This window comes from Triturus cristatus, chromosome 7 (assembly GCF_964204655.1).
Source record: "Triturus cristatus chromosome 7, aTriCri1.1, whole genome shotgun sequence".
Taxonomy (NCBI): Eukaryota; Metazoa; Chordata; class Amphibia; order Caudata; family Salamandridae; genus Triturus; species Triturus cristatus.
The window spans coordinates 1,076,751,331-1,076,775,644 of record NC_140590.1 but is presented as its reverse complement, the minus strand read 5'-3'; the positions used below and the strand labels follow the sequence as shown (position 1 = coordinate 1,076,775,644).

At 44.6% G+C, this 24,314-nt stretch overlaps 1 protein-coding gene across 2 annotated transcripts in view; it reads left to right on the top strand.

The window, feature by feature from the left end:
- PDE6A (phosphodiesterase 6A) overlaps nucleotides 1-24,314 on the top strand; it is a 292,442-nt gene that overhangs the window by 211,205 nt on the left and 56,923 nt on the right. For both annotated transcript variants that reach the window (XM_085618188.1, XM_085618189.1), the window contains exons 6-16: nucleotides 690-754; nucleotides 2,128-2,194; nucleotides 7,554-7,601; nucleotides 7,908-8,057; nucleotides 9,958-10,101; nucleotides 13,424-13,489; nucleotides 15,183-15,329; nucleotides 17,095-17,202; nucleotides 18,205-18,314; nucleotides 18,492-18,579; nucleotides 21,000-21,100. In XM_085618188.1, the coding sequence (XP_085474314.1) occupies nucleotides 690-754; nucleotides 2,128-2,194; nucleotides 7,554-7,601; nucleotides 7,908-8,057; nucleotides 9,958-10,101; nucleotides 13,424-13,489; nucleotides 15,183-15,329; nucleotides 17,095-17,202; nucleotides 18,205-18,314; nucleotides 18,492-18,579; nucleotides 21,000-21,100 (1,094 nt within the window). The remainder of the gene's footprint in view (nucleotides 1-689; nucleotides 755-2,127; nucleotides 2,195-7,553; nucleotides 7,602-7,907; nucleotides 8,058-9,957; nucleotides 10,102-13,423; nucleotides 13,490-15,182; nucleotides 15,330-17,094; nucleotides 17,203-18,204; nucleotides 18,315-18,491; nucleotides 18,580-20,999; nucleotides 21,101-24,314) is intronic.

Below are 24,314 nucleotides of genomic sequence, written 5' to 3'. Positions count from 1 at the left end.
GATCCTGGTGGCCTTGTACTCGCCCTGCAAAGGAAGTCTTCACTGCTGGACAGTATCGGAAGAGTGTGTGACCACCATTCTGTGCTCCTGAGTGTAGAGGCAAGGAACACATCTCTAGGTGCGTTTCACTTTCCCTTGCAGTGTAGAGCACAACATGCAATAGGGCCCAGAGCCCTGCAATGCGCCAGCCAGTGATGGATTTGCCCTGCCTTCGACAGTGTGGATGCCTGCACACCTTACATTGTACGCCCCTAGTCTTTCTGTTTATTGTGCTCATTTGACCAAAGTCAGATTGAAAAGGGGTATCAAAGTGAATCCAGAACCTGAGTTTTTTTATGCTCTGAGACTGCGAACTAGTGTCTATGGAGGTTCAACCCTTTGAACTGTTTCCTCAGGTAGGTTTCTGAGAGGATTGTAAACTTTTACCAGTTAGTGCTAATTTTAGGTGATTTTCCCACAAAACGTTTTACACCACCCCATGACTTCTAACGTAAGCCTGTATTCAACAGACAGTTATTTTTCTATTAGTGTGATGCATTGTTGATTAACCTTTTGGTACATTCTTTCCACTGTTTTTTCCCTTTAATGTTTACACCTTTCCCCAATGAGCAGTAAGCAGGGTGCATAGCAGTAGTCTAAACCTAAAACAGCAAGCACTCATTGTCTTGTGTATTTTACCTTTTTCACAGGAAATCAACTTTTACAAGGTGATCGACTACATCCTGCATGGGAAGGAGGAGATCAAAGTCATTCCGTGAGTCAGCGGTGTAACACAAAATGATGGGACCCTTGCAGAATGTGTTATAGGGCCCTTAGCCTCCCTTATTCAAAGATGTTCATTGGCCTTGGGCTGAAAGGTGGCCCTTTGTAGAGCTGTTGGAGGGGTGAACTTGAATGGTTTTGGGACCTTCTGCGCCAAAGAGGATGCAGGGGTCCGCATTATGCCCATGCCGTAAGTTGTAGCTGAAAGCGTTCTCCAAATCACAGTTTTTTGGTCCCAGCGACAGACAGCTTTAGAAAGAGCACAAAAGGAGGAGTAATTAATAATTTCTCCTCGTATCGCCATTCTGAGACCAGGTATTAACGGGCCTTAGTTTTTGGCGCTGCCTCGGCCTTGTAAACATGGAGCAGCGTCAAAAAGCAATGGGCGTTGTGGTGAAACGCCCACTGCAAAACTCATTGTCTGCCCCTTTGCCGCAGCAGACTGGGGTATATTTACAAGGTGGCATTAAGTCACAGTAAGTAAATATGAAGTATGGTGCAAAGCCACCGAAGCATCAGAAAAAGGGATGCTCCAGTGGCATTAGGGGCTTGTAAATATGCCCCAAAGTCAAAAACAAGGATCTCTCTGAAATTGTGGAAAACCACTGAGCTTGACCGCGGTTGCATCTGCAAGTGGGAGAACCACTTAGGTTCTCTAAAGTGAACCATTGCGTGTTTCAAGGAAGTGGTTTGTCCGATTTGCTGCAAGCATATTAAGCTGCAGAACATGTCCCAAAAAGACATGGATAGCAGAAGTAACATCAAACACTCTTAGAACACCCAGTGATAACACTTGTTGGAGCCCTTGTTTCAGTTTAAGGCCTAAGGAAGTAGAGACTACAGTATGTAAACATGGCTCTTAGCTCTTTGCTTACTCTCTGTTGGATTCACTGCCGTTTAACCCCTGAGTTTGGGGGTGGCAGAGGAAGTGGGAGAGGCACCACAGAGAAAGCCAGGTTTGGCAGCTGATTCTAGTTTTAATCCATGAGGAGAGATCGGAAACACAAGATCAAACTGTGGCCTGAGATGTCTGGCTCAAAGGGAAGAGATTTAGGAACATAAGGCCTTATTTATCAAGGAGTTTTACCCATTCTGTGTCTGTGGGAAAATGTGTTGATAAATAAGCCCCTGACCTTCCTTTTTGCCCTCTTGTGATACTGTTAGAGCAATCAATTGCACAGGCAAGAAATGTTATAATATTATACAGGGTTTTAAATCTCAGTGACACTTGCTGCACAGAAGGCTGGGGACTTTTTGTGAATGTTGATAACAGTGAGCAAGTCTGCTGGGTGGTGGCGGGTGAAGTGTGTTTTGCTATCTTGGCAATTGTCATTGTAACATCCGGCTTCTCGTCTGTGCTTACAGAAACCCGCCTGCCGATCACTGGGCTCTGGTCAGCAAGCTGCCCACGTACGTGGCTGAAAACGGACTTGTGAGTAAAGAGAAGTGTTAGTGGATTGGAATAGGCGCGAAGCTTGCTTGTGCTTGGAGTTGTGGAAAGCCTGGTAGCTGCAGTAAGGCAAGCAAGGACGAAAGTGCATGGCTGAGCCAGACTCACACTGAGCTGGGCTATCTCCTCTACTAGAGTCTGGTCTTCTTCGGGATGTTCTGGGGCACCTTATCTTCCAGATGAACCACTCTGTGTGGAGATTAGGCCTCCACCATGTTATCGATGAAAACTGACCTCTCTTAGGTAGGAAACCTCTTTTTTTTATTTTCCTCCTTTATTGACCATAATGATACTTAAATGGGTATTTATACTGGTGTGCAAAAGAGGATAATGTAGCCTTATAGCCCGCCGTAGCGGGCTATACCAGCCATTAAAGGCCCGCTTCATGGTTAAAGGCCTGAGCTGAAAGCGAGGGCCTTTAACAAGGGAACGAGTCTTTAATGGCTGGTATAGCCACCTATGGAGGGCTATAAGAACATTCTGCCATTGTGGGGCAGAAGCTCCTAATGATAAAAACAAAGGCCTCTCGGAGCTCGAGGGAGTTGAAATCCCTGAGCCTCCGAACCCTTTGATTCACAGCTGTTGCTGTGATAGTTCAACAGCTAACAGCCAGGCTTTTAGCTATTTAGTCACAGCAGTAGCTGTGAAAGGTGGCTTGGTTCGGCTAAACTGCTTTATGTAGTTCAGCTAAGCCAGGGGGACACAGGCGCTGAGCAGCATTCACCCCACCCTCCATCTGCAGCCTTAGTGCGACTGAGCTACAGGAGAAGGGAAGGGTGAATGCTTTGTGTGTCCTCCTGCACAGCCTCTGCCCTGCTCTTTCCTCTGCCTAATTAATATATTTTCGAGAGGCAGGGGAAACAGAAAGGCAGAGGCTGTGTAGTGGCACATTGAAATGTTGAGAGCAGCGTGCCTATACCAGTTTACATACGCTGCTGCTGCTTCATTGTCTTCAGTGGAGCTCTCAACAGTCCAATGTTCTAATATATGTTAATAAAGTGCACACCAAATTTTTCAAATTAATTTTGCATACCGACATAAACTATTTGGTTGGTTTGCAAAATCCACATTCAAAGTAGGTCTCATTTCTATCTCGGTCATTATCGTGGTAGGTCACAAATTGTGACATACTCCGACCGCATGCCATGACAGGGATGATGGTTTGCTGAGGTCAGCAGACCACCATATCTATGATCGCATTTAAATAAAGCAATTGTTTTTAATGCAGGTCGATTTCCTTAAAGGAAATGGGTCTGCATTTAAGAAAAAACAAATTCTTTCAAAGGTTTGTTTAAGAGTTGTCATTGGTTCTGTGGACAATCTCGACTTCCCAAAAACATTTTTTACCACCTCCTTTGAGAACCCAGTAATAAATCAATGGTTTCAAATGACATTGTGATCACAAACCATTGGTACATAGATTTTGAATCACAGTTTGGAAATGGAACCCTAGATATGCCGATTTCAAAGTGCTATTTAGTATGCATTTCTAATCCCATTTTGCAATTTGGTAAGCACGTATGGAACAGAAAATGCATTTAGTAAATACAAAAAGCCATTTAGCAGTTGCACACTTTGTAATTTGGCCAATCGCAGGGTTTGGGACCGCTAACTGGCTTTGTCCTTCTGCCTCTTAATTCTAATCCGTTTCAGTTTATAACAACATTAAGCAACCTATAGTAATTCTAAGGAAATGGAAGTGCAAAAATTGTGTTATCTGATGTCATTTCCCATTGTTTCCATGAAACTCAAAATCAGAAGGAAAAAGCCTCCTCTTACAGGAATCAGGATTGCTTCATTTGGATTTTGCTGATTAACCTAAATCAGAGGTCTTCAAAATCTAGGGCGCACCCCTCTGGAGGTCCGTGGATATATCCCGGGGGTGCAGATGCCTCAACAAGCACTTGTAAATGAAGATGGCTTAGAAGCACAAGCTTATTTATTTGGCAGGTTTCCAGGTTGTCTTAGTTTATGTGCAGTCCTTGAAGTCCATAAAAAAGAGTGGATCTTTAATCCTGAGTGCCTTGGGACAAGGTCAGTGAGTGTTGTGGTGGGGTTAAAGATAGGGCTAAAAGAATTCAATATTCCCCTAAGTAATTTTTTTTAACCTTCAGGTAACTGCATATAAATGAATGTGTGCACAGCTTAAACACAAGATAAATGCAATTTAAACTAAACCTCAGTTGTTTAATGCAATCACGTCAGATGTATAAGTGTGGTGATGGGTGTCAATCTGACAAACTTCCAGGGGTATCAGACGTGACATCATCCCAACAGTTAGCAGTTGTTGAAATCACAGGAAGTGACATCATAGATAGTGACATCACATGGTCTTTTGACGCTGATGATATTAAAGAAAGTGTTGTCACGTGACCTTTTGCATACTGGCATTGAGGCAGTGACACCACTGAACTCAATACACCAATAATAAACGAAAGAGTAAACATTAAATACAAGCTTAATAAAAATAATTCACAGGTTCCCAAAGAAGCTGCAAATCTATTTTTGAATCACACATACATGAATTCAATTGTGTTGCTCCATTATATGCCAGAAGTGCTGCCTTGATATGTCAGGTCTGTAGCAGTCATCTTCCCAGATGCAGTGAGCATGAACACATCCCCACATGCTTATGCCCAGGCTCACATGTCAAGACACAGCTGAAAATGCCCACACGCAGCCTTTGGCCAAACCCATCACCCAGGCACAGCCTTCAGTTCTTTCTCGCAGCCTCAAATGAATGGCTCAGCCATTATTTCAAGCATCCATCCCACACCAAGTGTCGTTCCCAAGGGCAGCAGTGGAACAGGGACAGCCAGAATGGCTGACCACAAGCCTTTCTGATGCAGCTACATCCTGCCAGGTGACCTCTAGGATTTGTTTTTTTTCTCTCTTTTCCTGGAGGGAGAGGTCCTGAAAAGGCACGTGCAAAGTTCAGCAGCAGCAGGAAAGTGAAGGGAACTCTGAAGCAGGAAAGCAACATTTGAGTGCGCATTGCACACACTTCAGAATGTTTTCTATTTGCAAAATAAAAGCATTCTGAAGTGGAAACAAACTCGAATGAAGTAAATCATCCCTTCCTTCGCTTGAATAGCAAAAAGTAACCAGGACTCAAGCCAGCCCCGTTTTCCTTCTGTTCATGTCACTGCCTTTGCATGCAATAGGCAAGGGGTCGCAAATGGAGTGCCAGGGGCCTCGAAGAGCAAGGCAGGGGTCGCAGCTGTGACTTCTGGTGAACGCCTAAAGGACGTCCGTGAGTGTGTGTGACCTGCGAGCCAGAGAAGAAGCACCTAGTTGCTGCTGAGGGAAATAATGGGATGTGTATTTTTAGTGGTATGAGGTCCCAGCTCATGACAGACGGCAATATGTAGGTCATGATCTTAAAATAGTCTTACACGCTGTATAATGTACGCTCCAGCAAATCATAAAGATACAAGACCATGTAATTCCTCAGAGAGATACTCTCAGGAAAATTGACAGCATATGGGGGCTCATGTTTTTTTACACGGTCATCAATACCACAATAGCTTTAGTGCAGCAGGAATGTTTGGGCCAGGGATGTGAGTGGCCACTGCACCCCAATTGTGGGAGTTTTGCTACAGAAGAGTGAGTTGAGGCCATTTTCCTTGCTGGCATTGGAGCTCTTTTTATTTTTTTAATTTTACACAGAGGGGCAGAAAGCCTGCATTGAACTTGAGGTGTAAGAGGGTTGGGCCAGTAGAGTGGGCAGAGCAGGCAGCCTGCTTCGCAGTGATGTAGGTATCATTGGGGCTGCATGTGCAGTGGCACCAGGGCCGAGCAGTATGAGGGGACAACTATATCCCAATTATGACTGTTTTACTATCTTTGTTTGCGTTTGGGCCCAATGCACACTTGCTGGCCCTGTGTTACTTTGGGCCTCAGAGCAATGGCCCAAGGGAGGGACAAATTGCAGCAGCGGAACAGAGTTAGTTTGTGCCTCAGAGAGGTAGCAGACAGAGAGCAGGGAGGGCGTTGTGGCAAGATGGAAGCACATGTTTTTTTTAACAAAGGGCAGAGAAGGCAGTAGCTATTATTTGTGAAGCATGTGCAGAGGCTGATGGTTTTGGGGGCCTCACTGCATCACAATTAGGTCTGTCTTACCTTTAAAAGGGGCATTGGGCTTATTTTCCTTTCTGGTATTAGGGACATGGGCACCCTTGCTGCAAAGAGGGAGGCAGAATGTGGGATTTCATTTTTTTCCAAAAAGGACAGAGTCTGTTTCGAGACTAAAGTGATGGTCAGGCATGATGGGGAAGGGAAGAAAGAGGCTGGGGGCATATCCTGCTACTCAGGGCTGCAGTTATCATTAGTGCATCAGGTGTAGTTGCATTTAGGGTGCAATATTGCAAGGGGCTCATTACATCCCAGCTAAGGGGAGCAGTATAATTGGATCAATTACTGTTTTTGTTTGATGCTTTCACTGTTTTATAAGACTCACGTTTAGAGCCCGATTTATTATTTGGCTGACAGCCTCTTGTTCAACCAGTGTGATGGACTCAATTACTCGTCCCCCTGGCAGAGGAGCAGTGTGAGTTTTTTTTTTTTTCAAATGAGTACCAAGCTGGGGGCCATTTACAATGCAGTGGAAGGAACTATTGTCACAGAAGTTCCTGACATAGCATTTTACTGTTTGGTGCATGGTTGCATCAGTATAACGCAGCTCAGTACCAAACAGTTTTCTTTTTTTCTTTAAAAAAAGAAAATACTGAACCATGATTTTCTTTTGGAAAATAATAAATGTAATGCTTCTCTCACCATTAAAGTCATCTCCCAGGCCGAGGGGAGCATTATTAGCTTTTTATTGCCCTTCAGCACCAGTGTTTGCTAAAACAAATGGCGTTATCTTCCGATCCTCATTGGGTGGAATAACATATAGCCATTTCTACAATGGCCCTTATTCCTTTGGGCCATCAGAGAGGTTTGGCTGTGGTGAAGGAGTAGCCACCCCTTTAGCCAAACCTATGGTCGACCCACATTTATCAAGTGGATGAAGCATTATGTTGGCAGTAAGCATAATCCGTCCCCGTTGCAAATGATTAGCCTTACCATCAACACTTAAATCAGCTTCGCTCAGCCCTGCCCTTCCCGCTCCCTCTATCCCTGCCATAAAGGTTTGCACGATGGGCCCGACGTCAAAGCATTATGTTTAGTGGGACTCAGAGAAAAAAGGTTTGAAGACCTCTGCCCTAACTTAATACTAATGGAGGGAAGCCTAGATCAAATTGCTTTCCTATCTTAACACCCCAAATATACAAGAACATCCATCTTTTGAACCACGAGCCATTAAGAGAATAGTAACTGTACATTTTTATTCTTACAGATTTGTAATATTATGAATACCCCGGCAGATGAATACTTTCAGTTTCAGGTAATTATTTAAGATTTCGCCTCCCAGATGACTGGTCTCCTCTTCTTCCCTCACCAGGTTGTACTACTGTCTATCTTGTTTCTGAATTGCTACCGATAGACTCTCCCTTCTCTGCACCAATCTGGTGAATGCCCCCCCATCCCCCAAAGTCAGCAATACTGAAGCAGCAATCTGCTGATTAACTGTGCTGCCAAGCAATGCAATCAAAGGAGGAACCTGCTGAATTTCTCTTCCCACCAATGGATGCTTCTCCTCTGTTGTACATTGCACCTTGGTTCACACTAACTCCTGTCTCATCTTTTGTAGAAAGGACCAGTGGATGACAGTGGGTGGATAATCAAGAATGTCCTCTCCATGCCCATCGTCAACAAGAAGGAGGAAATAGTTGGGGTGGCCACGTTCTACAACAGGAAGGACGGGAAGCCCTTCGATGAAATGGACGAGATTATCATGGAGGTGCGTGTGGCCGAAGCACCGTGCTGTTTGGGGAATGGTTGAACCCAGGAGGTAGTTGACATATTGCAGGCTCCAGAGTAGTTATGAGACTTGCTGGTGCATTGGGCTCCATTCACACTTTTCTTGATGGTGCTCACACAGTTAACCTAAATATGATTGACTGTATGTCCTGCACTGAAAATATAGAAAGAATCACAGGTCACAGGTACGTTTGGGTCAGATCCACATACAATAAGTTCCTCCACTACTTCAGGTCTTGCCTGCTTCAGGTGAACCAACATGAAAGCATGCAGATCAGTGTAGGTTTAGAGAGTGACTTGAGGTAAGATATATAATAATGATGTGAAAGACATTGGTATAACAACATAATATCACATTTTTTAAATCATTGTACTAAAATATTAACTCCAGTATATCGGCTACTACTATATCGTGAAGATAAGTATATATAAGGAAGCATAGATATACCAATCTTAGCTCTAAATGTATATATCTTGATGTTATATGTCTTTAAGGTACAGAGGTGTTAACCCCTTCGCTGCTGCGGACATTCCGCTGCAGCGCTGGGGGGGGCAGGGGGGCAGCGCGGTGGGCCTGTGCTCATGACGGAGCCGCTCCGTCATGAGCCACAGTTGAGCTGTGCTCATGACGGAACGGTTCCGTCATGACTCCGCCCATTTGCGTTGTCGCCCCGCACAGGCGGGGAAACAGCGCCGCGCAGGCGGAGCGGCCGCCAACAGGATTGTCATGACGGAACCGTTCCGTCATGAGCACACGCCAACCGTGGCTCATGACGGAACGGTTCCGTCATGAGCGGGGAAGGGGTTAAGTTAAGAAAAGTAAATGTACTTACCTATAAATACTTACCTTCACAAGACAGTGGTAGTTGATATTATGGAGTCAGTATTTTTTTAAGATGATATTTTGGATGTTTTTGACTTTGGAAACTCAAAATGCAACCATTGTGGGGTTCAGTGGCGGCCGTCATGGCTCGCGGGTGGCAGGTTGAGCGCGGCTGGGTGTAGGGCAGTCGGGGGGGGGGGGGTGCAAAATGTAAAAAATAAATAAATAAACACTTACCTTGCATCTCTGGTCCTGCTCCACTTGTCGGACTCGAGGAACGGGAAGCACAGCCAGGCTCCCCTGACCAATCACAATGCTGCAATGCAGCGTTGTGATTTGTATGCACTCAGGCTCACCTGACCAGTCACAACGCTGCAATGCAGTGTTGTGATTGGTTTTGAGTGTCCTGGTTCGACGCTCCACCAGAGAATAGGGTCCTGGGCATGTTCTCCACACAGGCTGTAATGCATCCTGCATTGAGAACAGGGAAAGTGCGCATGACTGTTTTGGGCGGCCCGAGAGGGCCAGCCAAACAGTCATGTGCACTTAGGAGTAGGCAAACCACTCCTGCCCTGCTCCGAGGGCAGAGCAGTCATGCCCACCCGCCGGCCCGCAAATCAGCACGGAAACCAGTACTGACGGAAACATAAAATGATAATAACTTAAAGTTATTATCATTTTATATTTCCTTTACTTTGCACTGCTTAAAAGCAGTGAGGAGATACTCCTCAGCCACAGCGTATGAGCCGCCACTGGGGGTAGTGATAGTTTCAATGACAATGTATTGATGGTCAAGCAGATCTGGGTGCCTGGTGGTAATCCGGTACTTGGGCGCGGTACTTGGAGATTATATTGTATTGGTAGCATTGCACTCCTAAAAAAATATTGTTTGAAAATGCTAATAGGTGAGGTGGCCCATTGAGTGAATTTGACTCTTTGTTGCAAGGTGATTGGATATGAGAAGACCAAGAAGAGAAATATAAGTAGTGAATTAACAGTTGATGACTTGACTTGAGTATGTGTGTGTACCGGAAGCTCACATGTTGTCGTTCCACAGTCTCTGACGCAGTTCCTGGGCTGGTCGGTGCTGAATACAGACACTTACGACAAAATGAATAAGCTGGAAAACAGGAAGGATATTTTCGAGGATATGGTGAACTACCACGTGAAGTGCTCCAACGAGGAACTCCAGATCATACTGGTATGGTCTCCTAATGGTGAACATTTCTAAACACAAATCACTTGCTGAACTCTATTACTCTGTTCAGCTTCCTGTGCATAGGAAACGGTACTGTAGTACGGTACAACGTATAGGCTGAGTATGCAGGAGGCATGAGGGTAGGGACACACAGGGCTTCTTGGTCATAGCTCATTTTTTAGATACGGTCTGATGTCTGAATGTTGACGAGTCTGTCAGTGGAGAAGTATTCAACATTAGATGGCAAGGGCATGGAATGGCTACTGAGAACTCCAACTTTTCCACTGTAGTATTTCCATTGTCAGTTCTTTTTTCATTCAGTCATTTCAGGTTTTTTTTCCATTCCTCTTGCTACTCTAGCCTCCTTTTGTCCTTCCTTTTCCTATGCTCTGTTTCCACTCTATCTTCAAATGTCTCTCCTCTCCAGTGTGCCTCTCCATTTCTGTTCATGTTTCCTGTCTGACACTATACTGTTACTCGGTAAACACAACAAATAGTAATTGGATGAGATGTTAAAGTATTATGACCACTGACTGAATCTCATCAGAATATAGGAATAAAAGATAGAGGGACTTTTAAAAAAAAGAAATTGGTATAAGGTCGCGCTGCAAGGTTTCTTGCTGCTCTCCCCTTTGCTAATTCGAAAGGGCAGGAATGCACCGTATTAACAAGATCCGATGTATTCGTGTCCTTTCAGCCAGCGCACACTTTGCAGCCCTGCGCCAATGGAGGCACCCTTGCACCATGGTGAAAGTGTCTGTGTTGTTGGCATAATTGTTTTTGTGCCGGCAGGGGCACATTCCTGCAAAAAATAATCATGAGAGGCTTTTTTCTCGTTCTATGTGTGTTGCAGAATGCAGCACATGTGGAAAGAGTTAAAAACGAGGAGAAATGTAATCATTTCTCCTCGTTACGCCTGCTCTAGGGAGGTGCAACTTTATGGCGCTGCCCCAGATTTACAGGACATTGTAAATCTGAGGAAGCTTCAAATTCCATGTGTGTTGCGGAGGAACACCCACCGCAACACCCCTGGAACGCCTCTTTGACACAGAGTAAAGCAAGGCAGTGACTTGCGTTGCTTTGCCTTACTCCACATCTATGAGGCCATGAAAAGCCACGCAAAGTGGCTTCACTGCCCCGCCGTGATGCTCAAGCGGCGGAAATGTGCCCCTAGGGAGCTTATAAATAAGCCCTAGAGAGTCTGAGTGCTTTGATGATGCTCTGGCGTGTTAACATATTTATAAATGGTACAGAGGGGAATGTGATGCGCACTGTTTGCATCTTTGCGGCTGACACAAAACTGAGGAGGCTCATAATATACAGCATGTACCAGAAATATGACAATTGGATCTGGACAGCCTTGGGATACACAAAATGGGGGGTGAAGTGTATAAGTAGGTGACTTTGCATTGAGGTGACAAAAATGGCCATGTACTATTGGTGACTCATAGGGGTACACGCCAAGGAAGGGTCCTGCTTGTAGCAGCAAGCTGAACAAGAGTGCAGAAAGCCTGCTGAGGGTTTCAAAGCACATCATTCAGTATCCTGCATTAAAGAACACTTTGAAGGAGAGAAGATATTTTACGCCTGGACGAGGCCATTACTCGCCCCCATCTATGTTCTATTTCACAAATCATTAATAAAAAATATGTAATTAAAATATGTCATTAAAGTGAAATGAGCATAAAGGCAGGACACTAAGGGGCATATTTACAAGCCCCTATCGCGCCACCACAATGTCATTTGTAGTGACGTTGTGGTGGTGATTGAGGCTTCGCCTTATTTACAATTTAGCGTGCAAGGGGAGGGCAATGGGTATTGCGGTGGGCATTCCACCGCAACAGTCATTGATTTTGACGCTGCCCCCTATTTGCAAGGGCAGCGTAAATAGGAGGCTGGGCCAAAATTAAGACCAGGGAAAACCTGGTCTTAAACAGGCGCAACAAGGAGAAATGCTTTATTTCTCCTCGTTGTTGCTGTTTCCATGTGTGCTGCGTTGTGCAGCACACATAGAAACAGCAAATTGCCATTGATTGTTTATGTGCAGGAAGGTGACCATTCCTGCACAGAAATAATCCCAAAAAATAAATGAGCACACATAAACGTTGCAAAACGCCATTTGAAGATTATTTATGTGCAGGAAGGGAGGCCTTCCTGCACATAAACAATCTTTCCCTCAATGCAGACACCCTTGCACTATGGTGCAAGGGTGCCTGCATTGGCGCAAGGCTGCTAAGTTTAGCCCCAGTGCAGGGGGAAATGCAGGGCTGCATCACATTGTTGCACCACACCTCCATCAAGGAGTACAGCGATCTTTGCTCTATACGAGAATGAATACCTTCTTAGCCATGACCATGGCAACGAAGCTAGGCTGAAAAATGCGTTAAAGAAGTGGAGCTTCAACTCGGGCGCCTGCTTTCCTTATATCTGTAAGTGCTGCCTGTAGAGGTTTCATTTTTGCGACACAAGCATCGTGCCAGAATGAATCCTGGCTTGCCTATTTAGCCCTTTAGATGGGGACATCCTGGGTGAGCTGCAGGTATGGATGGTGGTGTAGGAGGGTGTGCTCGGCTAATATTGTCCACCACAAAGCCTCCACTTTCTACTGCACATTTAGCAAGAGTCCTGAGTTTTAAAAAGTGTGGCGCAGGCACCTGCTTCTCTATCGCCCAAGCCACAAAGGAATGGAACACCCTACCAATAGGTTTAGGATCCTAAATTGAACCACTTAACACTCAGAAAGAGACTTAAGACCCAGCTCTTTTCCAAATATTGATTTTCCTTTCCTCCTCCTGGTTACTCACCTCTGGATTTGATTACCTAGTGCTAGGGCCACCTTGGGTATGAATGCGCTCCATAAAAATCGCATATTGCGTACCATTTATGGCAACTTTAAGAAGGTGCTGTGAATTTGAAGTGTTATAAAAAATAAAAAGAGATGAAGTTAATCGAAATGACACCTTGCCATCTACAGGCTTTAATAAGATTTAGCCTCTGGCTGAGGTGTAGCATCTGTGTGTTAGAGCAAATCCAAGACAGGTGGCTGGTGTTTGCCTATGAAGTTGCAAGAATGATAGATAAATGGTTGAAGAGGTTGATTTCAAGACGCGTGCCACCCAGAATGGCTGCCTCAATAGGTGAAGTCTCAATACTGCTGGAGCTACTCAGCGGAAGATCCTGTGTAAATTCCAGACTTTGAGCAAGGGAATAGAGGGATCCACACTTGGGTGACCATTGTCTACCACAATCGGCTCACACATGACCAACCAATGTGCAGCCTGGCGTACACATGGATGAGGGTTATTTCTTAGTTTCTTTTCCTCAGAAAACCAGAGAGGTGCTCGGGCGGGACCCAGATGCCTGCGAGGAAGAAGAGCTCTTTGAAATCCTGGTGAGTTAAAAACTTATGTGAATGACGCTAAGTGCATAATTTTGTTTTGTCCTCACAAAATGCTGGTCTTGGTTTAAACTTATATTTGGTTATTGGTACACCAGTTGTCTGATAAAATCATATTCCTTCGTATCAAAGCAAGATAATGTGTAAAGCATACCACAAAATAAATTGCCTTTTTGTGCTGATGAAATGGGCCGGAAACTGCAACTTCCTTATTGAAGCCAGGAAAAATGAAGGCATTTCAAATCTGTTAGGGGCAGATTTACAAGCCCCTTGTGCCACTTTAGCGTCACTTTTCCCATGTTAACCCCTTCGCCGCGGTGGTAATTCCCCAACGGCAAGGGGGCGCGCACGGCGCTGCGGTGCTCGTGACGAGCCCAGCTCATCATGAGGCACGGTGGAGCTGTGCTCATGACGAGCTGAGCTCGTCACGACCCCGCCCACTGATTGATTCTCCCGCACAGGCAGGGAATCAATCGCGTGTGGGTGGGCCGCGACCGTTTTGACGAGCCCAGCTCGTCATGAGCACAGCTCCACTGTGCCTCATGACGAGCTGGGCTTGTCATGAGCACGGAAGCGGTTAATAGTGGCGCAAGTGGCTTGTAAATCTGCCCCTTAGTGTTTAAGGATATTCCTGTAATGGTGAGTGCTTCTGGATAAGGGTGCAAAAACCTATGGAGGGATTGGGATACGTTGATAAAGGCCAGAGCCAGTCACTTGCTAATCACGTGGCTTCCTTGCCCCTGGTCAACCATACTGCCTAAAAAATAACTCTTCACTTCTCTTGGACAGTCCCGCTATGGTCTGTAGTCAAATTCTGTCAGAGCCTAAGATCCTAGAAAGGGCAAGGGATACATGTTTGCAAATAAATCTAGTGGTTCACAGCTAAGCTAAAGGGTGGATGCAGGAAGCACCAAGGCAGACAGATGACCTCTAGGACCGGTATTTTGCACTAATAGCCTAATTGTGTTACGGTGAGGCATTGATAGTATAGCAGTAAGAGGCGTGGGGTTGCTCCACTGTGTTTTTTTCCTAAAAGCATGAGAATGGCTTGAAGAAACCCATTTAAGTGTTTTAGCGTACGCTCCACAGGTTCCATCTGCCTTGGTGAGCCTTCATTGGGTACCTGTGCACCAAAGGATTCATTTTAAAGCCCTTTGTATTGCTTATAAGGCACTTCTGGGATAAGGTCCCACGTTCTTCAAAGAAAAACTCAGTCTCAGTTAGGACTTTGATTGTGCCACCCTACAAGCTCGCCTCCTGGGGAGGCAGGAGCTTTATGCTCTGCACGATTAAAAATTGGCACTGCCTTCCCTTAGAGATAAAATCTTCTCACACTCTTTGGAGCTTCTGCAAGTTACTAAAAACATGGCTTTTTACTGAACGCTGAGATCATTTTGTTCCTTGTTCCTCTAGCGCCGAGAAGCCTCAGAGTAATTGTTGGCGCTTTATAAAACTCAAATCAAATCAAATCACAGCATTACAGATATTTGTAGGGATCACATCTGATCCCAAACTTACCTGCACCACATTATCTGATGTGGCGCCGCTCTAGCTCACATAATTAGTGTTCCGCCAAGTTCCAGTGAGGTTTGGGGTTCCGAGTGCAACACCTATTTCATTTGATAATTCATTGCCTACTTTCAATTGGCTACCAAATTTGATGCGTCTTCCTCCTTTGCACTAACAGCAACAAGAGCTCCCGGATCCAGAGGAGGCTGGGATCTACGAGTTTCACTTCAGTGATCTACCAGTGACGGAGCTGCATCTGGTGAAGTGCGCTATTCAGATGTACTATGAGCTGCAAGTGGTGGACAAATTCCACATACCGCAGGAGGTGGGCATCGCTTGCTTGTACCAACCTTGTCCATTTTTTACAGTAGTTAACCCCCAATACAATCTGCTTCGTTTGTTACATTTTTATTAAATTAAATACTGTTTTGCTTACTAGGACAAATCAAGGGCATGGGGAAGATTGTGTTTTTAGTGAGTGAATGCATAATGCATAATTTAGTGAGAGTAGGCAGAATCATCTGAGGGTGTGGTGTAATGGGAGGAAAAGCATTCTACTGTGAACAAGTTTGGTACACTTGGAGGAGGTTGTGTCAGTTCGGGCTTGACTCTTCCCATTGGGGGCAAGGTCAAGACTGATTTGCATATGGCCAAGTCCAAACTGGGGTGGCGTGGTGGCAAATAAATGATGGATTTAGGCCCAGATCTCAGACTGGGGTTTAGTGACATCGTCAGCATTCAAGTGTTCTTTTTGCATGTGTCAGTGAGTGCAGTCCCATTCAAGGTGAAGTAGCCCAGGAAGGTCATGGGACATTTCAGCCCCATCAGATAGGTCCAGAAAGGGCTATAAAATTGCCCCAAATGCCCTCTGGCCTGCGTGAATTGATTTGACAAAAGGCATTTGAGGGTGTTGCATGCAGTCAATGAATAGCCAAAAAATGATTTCTCTCTCTCAGAATCCACCAGGTGAAGCATCCCTGTGAGAAGTAGCACAACCCCAGTTCTACCCTTCAGAGTAGAAGTATGTGGTTTGTATAATTCAGGTAAATCAACAACAAGGCATTTTTTCATAATTATAATATGAGCCATTGAAAATGGTATTGGCCTTGTAAAAATGCACGGTCATTCACAGACAAGGCCAAGACCTGGTAGATTCATAAGACAATCTCTGGCAAGGTCCATGGCCTGATGGAGTTCGGCCAACTACAGATCGGACTTTTTCTCTCTTAATATAGATCAATCACTAACAAAGACTATAACATGGTTGTTTCTGAACCAGTCACAGGCAGGACCCATGACACGGTAGATTTTGTTTCAGCCACAAACATGGCTCATTGTGAATTACTCACAGACCAGGCCTGTGTCCCAGTAGAATCTGATCTACATACAGGGCCCAGGACCTGATAGAGTCTAATCCAATAACAGAAAAGGCCTGGTTCTTGTTTATTTTTATTTCTTCCAGACAAGCCCAGTGTTCTTACAGATTCTGATCTTATTTATAGACAAGGCATGTGAATAGGTCAAATGATCAGGAACCAACCTCACATGAAACCCAAGACTTGGTAGAGTCACTTATTGACAAAGCCTGTGACCTGGTAGATTCTAATTCATTCACAGATTTCTTGGAGATTGATCAAAACACAGAAAAATCACAGATAAAGCCCATGGCATGGCAGAGATAGAACCAAATCATAGAAGGTTTTCTTTGTGAGGACCCACAGTTTATCAGGTCAAAATCTCCCACTGATCCTCTACTTTTGGTATTAGATAAGCATGCTGATCGAAAGAGGAAAGATGCTTAACCTTGTAATGAACTAGTGACCAATATTTGTACCACGTGAATTTCCTCCATCTTGCCACAACCGAAATGGCCATTTTACAGCCATGATTAATTAGTGATTGCGTTACCTACATTGACCCAGTCAAAGAGTACTATCTGTGTTGGCTTTTTCGTTTGTCTGGGAAGGTATCACAGGTACTAATATGGTCCATTGTGCTTGGCAGGTTGCTTGTGTTCTATTTCTCCCTCATTAACCATCTCTGGCAGGTCTTCTTTCACCAGCCTGATCTTTTCTGTTGTTGTTTCACAGGTCCTTGTGCGCTTCCTGTACTCAATCAGCAAAGGCTATCGCAAGATCACGTACCACAACTGGCGCCATGGTTTCAACGTTGGGCAGACCATGTTCACTCTGCTTATGGTATGAGGCATAAAAACACATTGTTGTAGCATTTCAGCTGGTGTTCAGCACCTAGTCAGTGGTTACATTAAACCATAGTTTGACTGATCTATACAGCTATCAAGAGATTTTCACTGCATGCTGGAAGCTAATGCAGGCAGATGCACTTGAGATGGGCCATTAGAAAACATATTTTGATATCAATCAAAGACTATCTGTCAAGACTCTAGGAGGCAGATTTACAAGCCCCTTGCACCACAGGTGCGTCACTTTTTGTGACGCACCAGCAGTGCATTTTAGTGCCCCCTATTTACAAGGACAGGAAAAGACACCCTGCGTGACTTTTCCTGTTCTTGTAAATATGGCCCCTTTACACGAAGCACTTTGCGTGAAAGGGGCGTTCCATGGGTGTTGCTGTGGGTGTTCCCACGCAACACCCATGGAACCAAACACGTTTCCAGATTTACGATAAATTGTAAATCTAGAAATACGTATGAATGCTACGTCTCCCCAGGGGAGGCGTAACGAAGAGAAATGTTTTAATTTCTCCTCGTCTTTTCATCTTTCTATGCGTGCTGCATTCTGCAGCACACATAGAAAGATGATTGTTTATGTGCAGGAAGATGTCCCATCTTGCACGTAAACAATCAGTAAAACAATGATGTTTTGCAAGTTCTATGTGTGCTAATGCAGCACACACAGAAGTTGAAAAACACCATTTCTGAATGTTTATGTGCAGGAAGGGAACACTTCCTGCACAAAAACAATCTCCCCACGCCGCAGGCATTCTTGCACCATGGTGCAAGGGTGCCTGTGCTGGCGCATGGCAGCAATTTGAGCACCAGCGCAGGGGCAAGCACAGAGATCTGACATATTGTTGTAAATGTGTCGCCTTCCTGTGCTTTGAAAGTGACTCAGTGCGGTGCAGCCAAATTGCTTGTGGCACGGATTGAGTCACTTTACTTGGAAATCTTCCCCATGATGTACACTCACATTAGTCTCTTTCTGTTTTTTGTCTCCCAGACAGGCAAACTGAAGCGCTACTATACAGACCTGGAGGCCATGGCAATGGTGACAGCAGCATTCTGCCATGACATCGACCACCGTGGCACCAATAACCTGTACCAGATGAAGTGAGTATGCCCAGAGAGGTACAGTTGCACATGCAAAGGCAGATTGGTCTGGCACGAAATTGTAATGTGTTCTTAAAGGCCTAATTTGATAGACAAGTCTGTCTCTTCTGTCCTTGGCCTCCAGTGGTTCTACAAAATAATTCATGATTCATTTTTTCATCACTTGTATCTTTGCAGATCAGCACACCCACTTGCCAAACTCCATGGATCTTCCATCTTAGAAAGACACCATTTGGAATTCAGCAAAACCCTGCTCAAAGATGAGGTAGGAAGCTTTGTTTACAAACTTTAATTCTGCAAATGCTTTGAAGCTTCCTGATTGAAGTTAAGGCCAATGGGGAGACTTAGACCTAAGACCTGGTTTAAACAGATATCCTCAATTTGCATCTCAGTTTGTCACTACACACTTTCCTTATATATCATATCCACGTTCACCATGTACGCCTTTCCACTTTACCACTTGCTAACAACTTCTTTCAGCAACTTCTACTATATCAAGCAACACAGTTTGCTACTAGTCATCAGAATGCCTAATTTTCTGACAACGTCCTAGTGTCTGCACCCTCAAATGTGCCTCACTTTTACTTACCGGCAATTGGCGTATCTTCGTTAGTTTATGTCACCTTCTCCCAACCTTGATCCACACCAAACTTTGAACTAGAATTAGCGGCAAAGAGACCTCCGATTGATTGTATAAATGGCTTCTGCTTACATACCCTTTCAATTTGCCTTGATTTAGTGTGGCAAATTCAATTGGCCAGTGAGACAATTCCACCAGCAGATAAAATGGACATAGCTGTCTCTGCTGTCCCATTAAATCTCCCAGCATGTATAATGAATGCAGCTGTCTCCATGGTTGTCGGTGACCACATCAGAACATGGAAGAAACACTCCCTACAAGATCAGCATCCCCAACCAGTAAATAAACAGGTGCTCCCATCTCTATTATTGAATGTGACACCTGCCTCCAGCACATATAATAGATGCACCCGCCTGTTTTGTCATGTGACCCTTTCCACCACAGAAAATATAAAATGGCTGAAACCAGGGCACCTTGTGTATGCTAGCCTCACCAGAGCTTCAAAAGAGGGAGCTGTTCCATTAGGGCAGGTTATACGCCTCCCACCAGCAGTTGAAATGGGTGAGGTTGTCCATGCTGCTAGAAGGAACCAGCATGTGCACTTATATTTGGTGACACAGTCCATGATGTTGGATATGACGCCAACCTGTAGGTAAAATCTGTCAATCTGTCTCTGTTAATGCACATACGCCCCGCTACATATAAATTGGTTGAAGCAGTTCAAGTTGGTGCATGTGACCCTCCTGTCAATGGGGTGTAAAAATTGTGAATATGTCTGACAGAGCATTTGAGAAGAACTAGATGGAAGTGAAGAAGACCTTTGAACAATGACTCTCTCTGTGGAGACAAGTCGCCAATGAAACTTATTGGCTCTTGAGCTGCTCTGAAGCTCAGACGTTCTTGAGCAGGTCTGAAACTTAATTTTATTATAGAGTGAAAAATCTGAACTACCTGGATTATAAAGCACTTGAACACGCTTAGATGCCTCTGGGTAGTAATGCGGTTTATAATTCCAGCTAACATAACGCTGTAATTATTATATGCAATCTGTCAAAATTATTCTTGTTTGATCGCATTTTGGGCTGTATTTTCTTATCACCAGCACACTGAGCACTTATTTAATATATTTATTTATTTGCATATGAAATTCACCTTGATCCTCGCCCAGCTATTGATTAAAAATAAAGTAAAAACCCAGCAGAAGGTCACCACGATTCCAGGAATCAGAGGGGAGTACTACCGCCATTCTCCGCCCCTTTTGAATGCGATTGGCAGTGACAGTGGAGAGTACCACAAGTACCCCATCCTTTCTGAATCCGTTGCTCTTCTCACCTCCTCTTTGTAGACAGCATGCACAGAAAGATGCAACATTAGGATCCTATATTGGGTAATTCATTCCCATTCAATCCCAGCACTTATCAGTAGCATAACGCAAAGTGATGGGGCCCTCCTGCAGAATGTGAAAAGGTGCCCCTGAGCACTGCTTAATTTGTGAAAACATAAGTGCTGGGGCCCTTGAGAGGAGGCCACTGTAGTTTGCACCACCCATTGTCTCTGTCAGCGTTGCCAATGACAGTACGAACACAATTACTAACTATTACACTCCTTAAATTGTGACAATTCCATCTCCCACAGCTATAAGAATGCCTTGGGGGCATGGATTAGTCATTTATAAGGTGTGTTGAATTAACAAACAACTATTACTGTGCTTGTCTTTAAATTACATAAACAGCACCACCATGTGACAGATCCGCCTAAGCGCCGGTGCTGTCAATTAAGTGCCAGTGCCTAGCACTGGAAACCACATGCTCAAATTAAGCACAGCCCCTGAGTATCCCATATCTCATAAAGATATATTGGCCTTGGGGGAATGGGACCCTCAGAAGGTTTGGAGACCCCCTACACTGCAGGGCTGCATGGGCATGTTTTACCCCTCTGGCACTAATGTCCACACGCTTCCTTTTTGCTGAGATAACAAAGATGTGATGAGGGTGTTGTTTTGTTGGCTGGGGTTTACATTCCTCTGAATTGGCTTCAGTTGGAGGTCTCGTCCACTGCTGAAGGGGTTTTATATCAGATTTTTCTCTGCTTGTTCTACTCTACAGAGCATTAACATCTACCAAAACCTCAACCGACGGCAGTACGAGCACGCCATCCACATGATGGACATCGCCATCATCGCCACAGACTTGGCCCTCTATTTCAAGTAAGTCTGCATTTGAAGTGCAATGTGGGATAGTTCTTTATTCTTCAGTAGGTAGGATTGCAACTTTTAAAAAGTTCAATGTGGAGGAATATCTTCCTGACTCACTAATCAACAGAACACTGCAAATTATAACTTTTTCAGGGCAGAGGTAATTTTGAGAAAATTAAATAGGTTCACTGACAAAATATTGACTACCGAAATATCTACATACAAAAATATTGTGTTAAAAATATCTATGTAAAAAATATCAACTTCCTATACTTAAAATTAAAATGAATAAAATATTGAGAAAAATATCATTGTCACTAATATAGTTGTCTAAAATATCGATTTTTAAATATATATAAATTTAAATAGTAAACATAAATTACATATGAGGGTCGAATCCGATCCTGGTTTTTTTTTCCCGTACGACTCGTATCCGTATTTTTTTACGTACGAATCGTACAAGTCCCGTACAAACAGCGAAGTACGATTCGTACGTGAAAAATACATACGAATCGCCTCGGGAAAAGTCTACGAGACGTCCCCGGACAGTTTTACTTACAAATCGTAAAACTGAAGTCCGAGCGCGCAAGCACGATCCGTACCGTCCGTCCGAAAACACAAGCGCATGGAAAAGGCTCCGTACGGAGCGAACTTCGTACGAGCCCTACCCCGAGTACACTTGTGCCCGGGGTACGAGTCGTACGCCACCCCCAGCCTCCCACCCCTCCCGCGTACGTCCGCACCGTACCCCAGGCATACCCCCACCCGCGTATGTCCGCACCGTACCCCAGGTGTACCCCCACCCGCGTATGTCCGCATCGTACCCCAGGCATACCCCAATCCAGGCGTATGTATGGACCGTACATACGCGAGGATTGGGGTACGCCTGGGGTACGGTGCGGACATACGCGGGTGGGGGTAGGCGCCGTACATACGGCGGGTGGGGCGTACGCGCCGTACATACGGGGGGGTGGGGGGTACGCCTGGGGTACGGTGCGGACATACGCAGGTGGGGGGTACGCGCCGTACATACGGGGGGGTGGGGTGTACGCGCCATACATATACAGGGGTGGGGGGTACGCCTGGCGTACGGTGCAGAAATACGCGGGTGGGGGTACGCACCGTACATACGGGGGGTGGGGAGTACGCGCCGTACATACAGGGGGTGGGGGTACGCGCCGTACATATGGGGGGTACGGGCCGTACATATGCCATGTTGGGGTACGCACCGTACATGATGACACGTACGATGTGGGTGATGGCGTGTACGCCACGTAGCGGGCCCCCTTTTCCTCGTGCATCGCAGCGTACTTCGCTTTTCCGGCACTTTTTGGCTCCCGTACTAATATAGCCGTGCGGAGTGCTGTAGGTACGAATCGTACTTGCTGGTCCGTAAAACGCTGCCTGACACTCCGTGCGTACGTCACATACGCGCTGTCCAGGATCGGAATTTATGTATTTTTGAGCCGTACGGTGTTTTTTATGATTCGTACGGAAATGGTATTTCTGTACGAATCGTACTTGCTGGTTTGTACGGTGGAATTCCCGGGTACGAGTCGTACGGAGAAAATGCTCCGTACGACCATTTGTACCCGGGTTTTGCAGGATCGGAATCGGCACCTAAATATTAATACTAATATAATCAATATAAAATATATTTAATTATATTTATGAAAAATGCAATAATTATTATTACTTTCACAAATTAAAACATACATATATATTAATATATATATATATTTATTTGCATATAGCAAATTTAATAATATTATTCAATTTATATTTTTAAATTTATATTTTAATGTAAAACTGTTGTAAATGTAATAATATAAAAAACACAATTTCTTTTTAACACCAAACCATTTTAATTACAAAAACAAACAGGAAACAAAGTAAAGAAATTCAATTCACTACAAATAAACAAAATATTAAAAACATTAATAATTATAAATATCATAATCATTAATAACCAAAAACATATTAATAAAAATGTAGACAATAGAAAGTAAACCACAACATTTTTAAATTAATACACACACCATTCCCACTACAGTTTACACAAGAGTAGACAAAGGGGCTGATTACGATGTTGTTAGGAAGGGCTCCCGATGGGATTCGGTATTGCCGAATCCGATTCTGAACCCTTGTTTCCTACCGAATCATACAGTTTTACCAGAGACCGATTATGACGTCCGGAAACAGTACGGGCAGTCCGAATCAGTTCCGAATGGTATTGGGTCAGTCTGAGTCTTTCGGAGCTGAATCGTACAGCTCAATGGGCACGGTTTCCGGATGAGCGATTGCGACGACCGATTCGGACAGCTGTTCCGATTCGGTTTGCTTGAGACAAAACGGCTTTCGGAATCAGTCTTTGGGGGCCAGTTGCGGGTTCCCCTTCACCCGGAGGCGTCCGAATGAGGCCCGCGGGGATATCCAAGGGACCCCTCCTCCCAACAATGCACAATGTGGCAGGCACCATGGGCTGTTCGCCACAGGGTGAAAGTTTTTGCCCAACCACCCCTTTTTCCAATGGGGGGCCAGTGTTCTCGTTCAGAACACAGGCTCCCATTGAAATCAATGTGAATCCGACTGAACGATGTTGGGAAGCATCGTAATCGGTCGTCCTGACTAGCAGGACCTCATTCGTTTTGAAACGAGTCAAAACCAACCAATTAGTTTGGGACAGTTTCCTAACGACATCGTAATCAGGCCCAAAGTGTCGTAGACAGGAGGTGTAAAATTTACAAGTCCCACTACACTCAATGTAACCGTAGAGAAAGTGTTGGATTGCGGAGAGGTAAAATTAACTATTTCCCCTCCACTCACTACAACAGTAGGGAAAATGTTGGATTGCGGAGGGGTAAAATGTACTGTTCCCACTTCAGTCAGTGCAACAGTAGGGAAAGTGTTGGATTGAGGAGGTGTACAATTTACTATTCCCATTCCAGTCAGTGCAACTGTAGGGAAAGTGCTAGATTGCGGAAGGGTAAAATGTATTATTATCACTCTAGTCAGTGCAACAGTAGGGTAAGTGTTGGATTGTGGAGGGGTGAAGTTTATTATTCCCACTGCAGTCAATGCAACATTAGAAACAAACAAATTTCCTTCAACACCAAAAAAAATTCAGAAACACATTAAACAAATAAAAATATAAACATATTACAAAAATACAAATATATTTTATATTAAAAATAAAATAAATACATATGATAATGTTAAATACGTA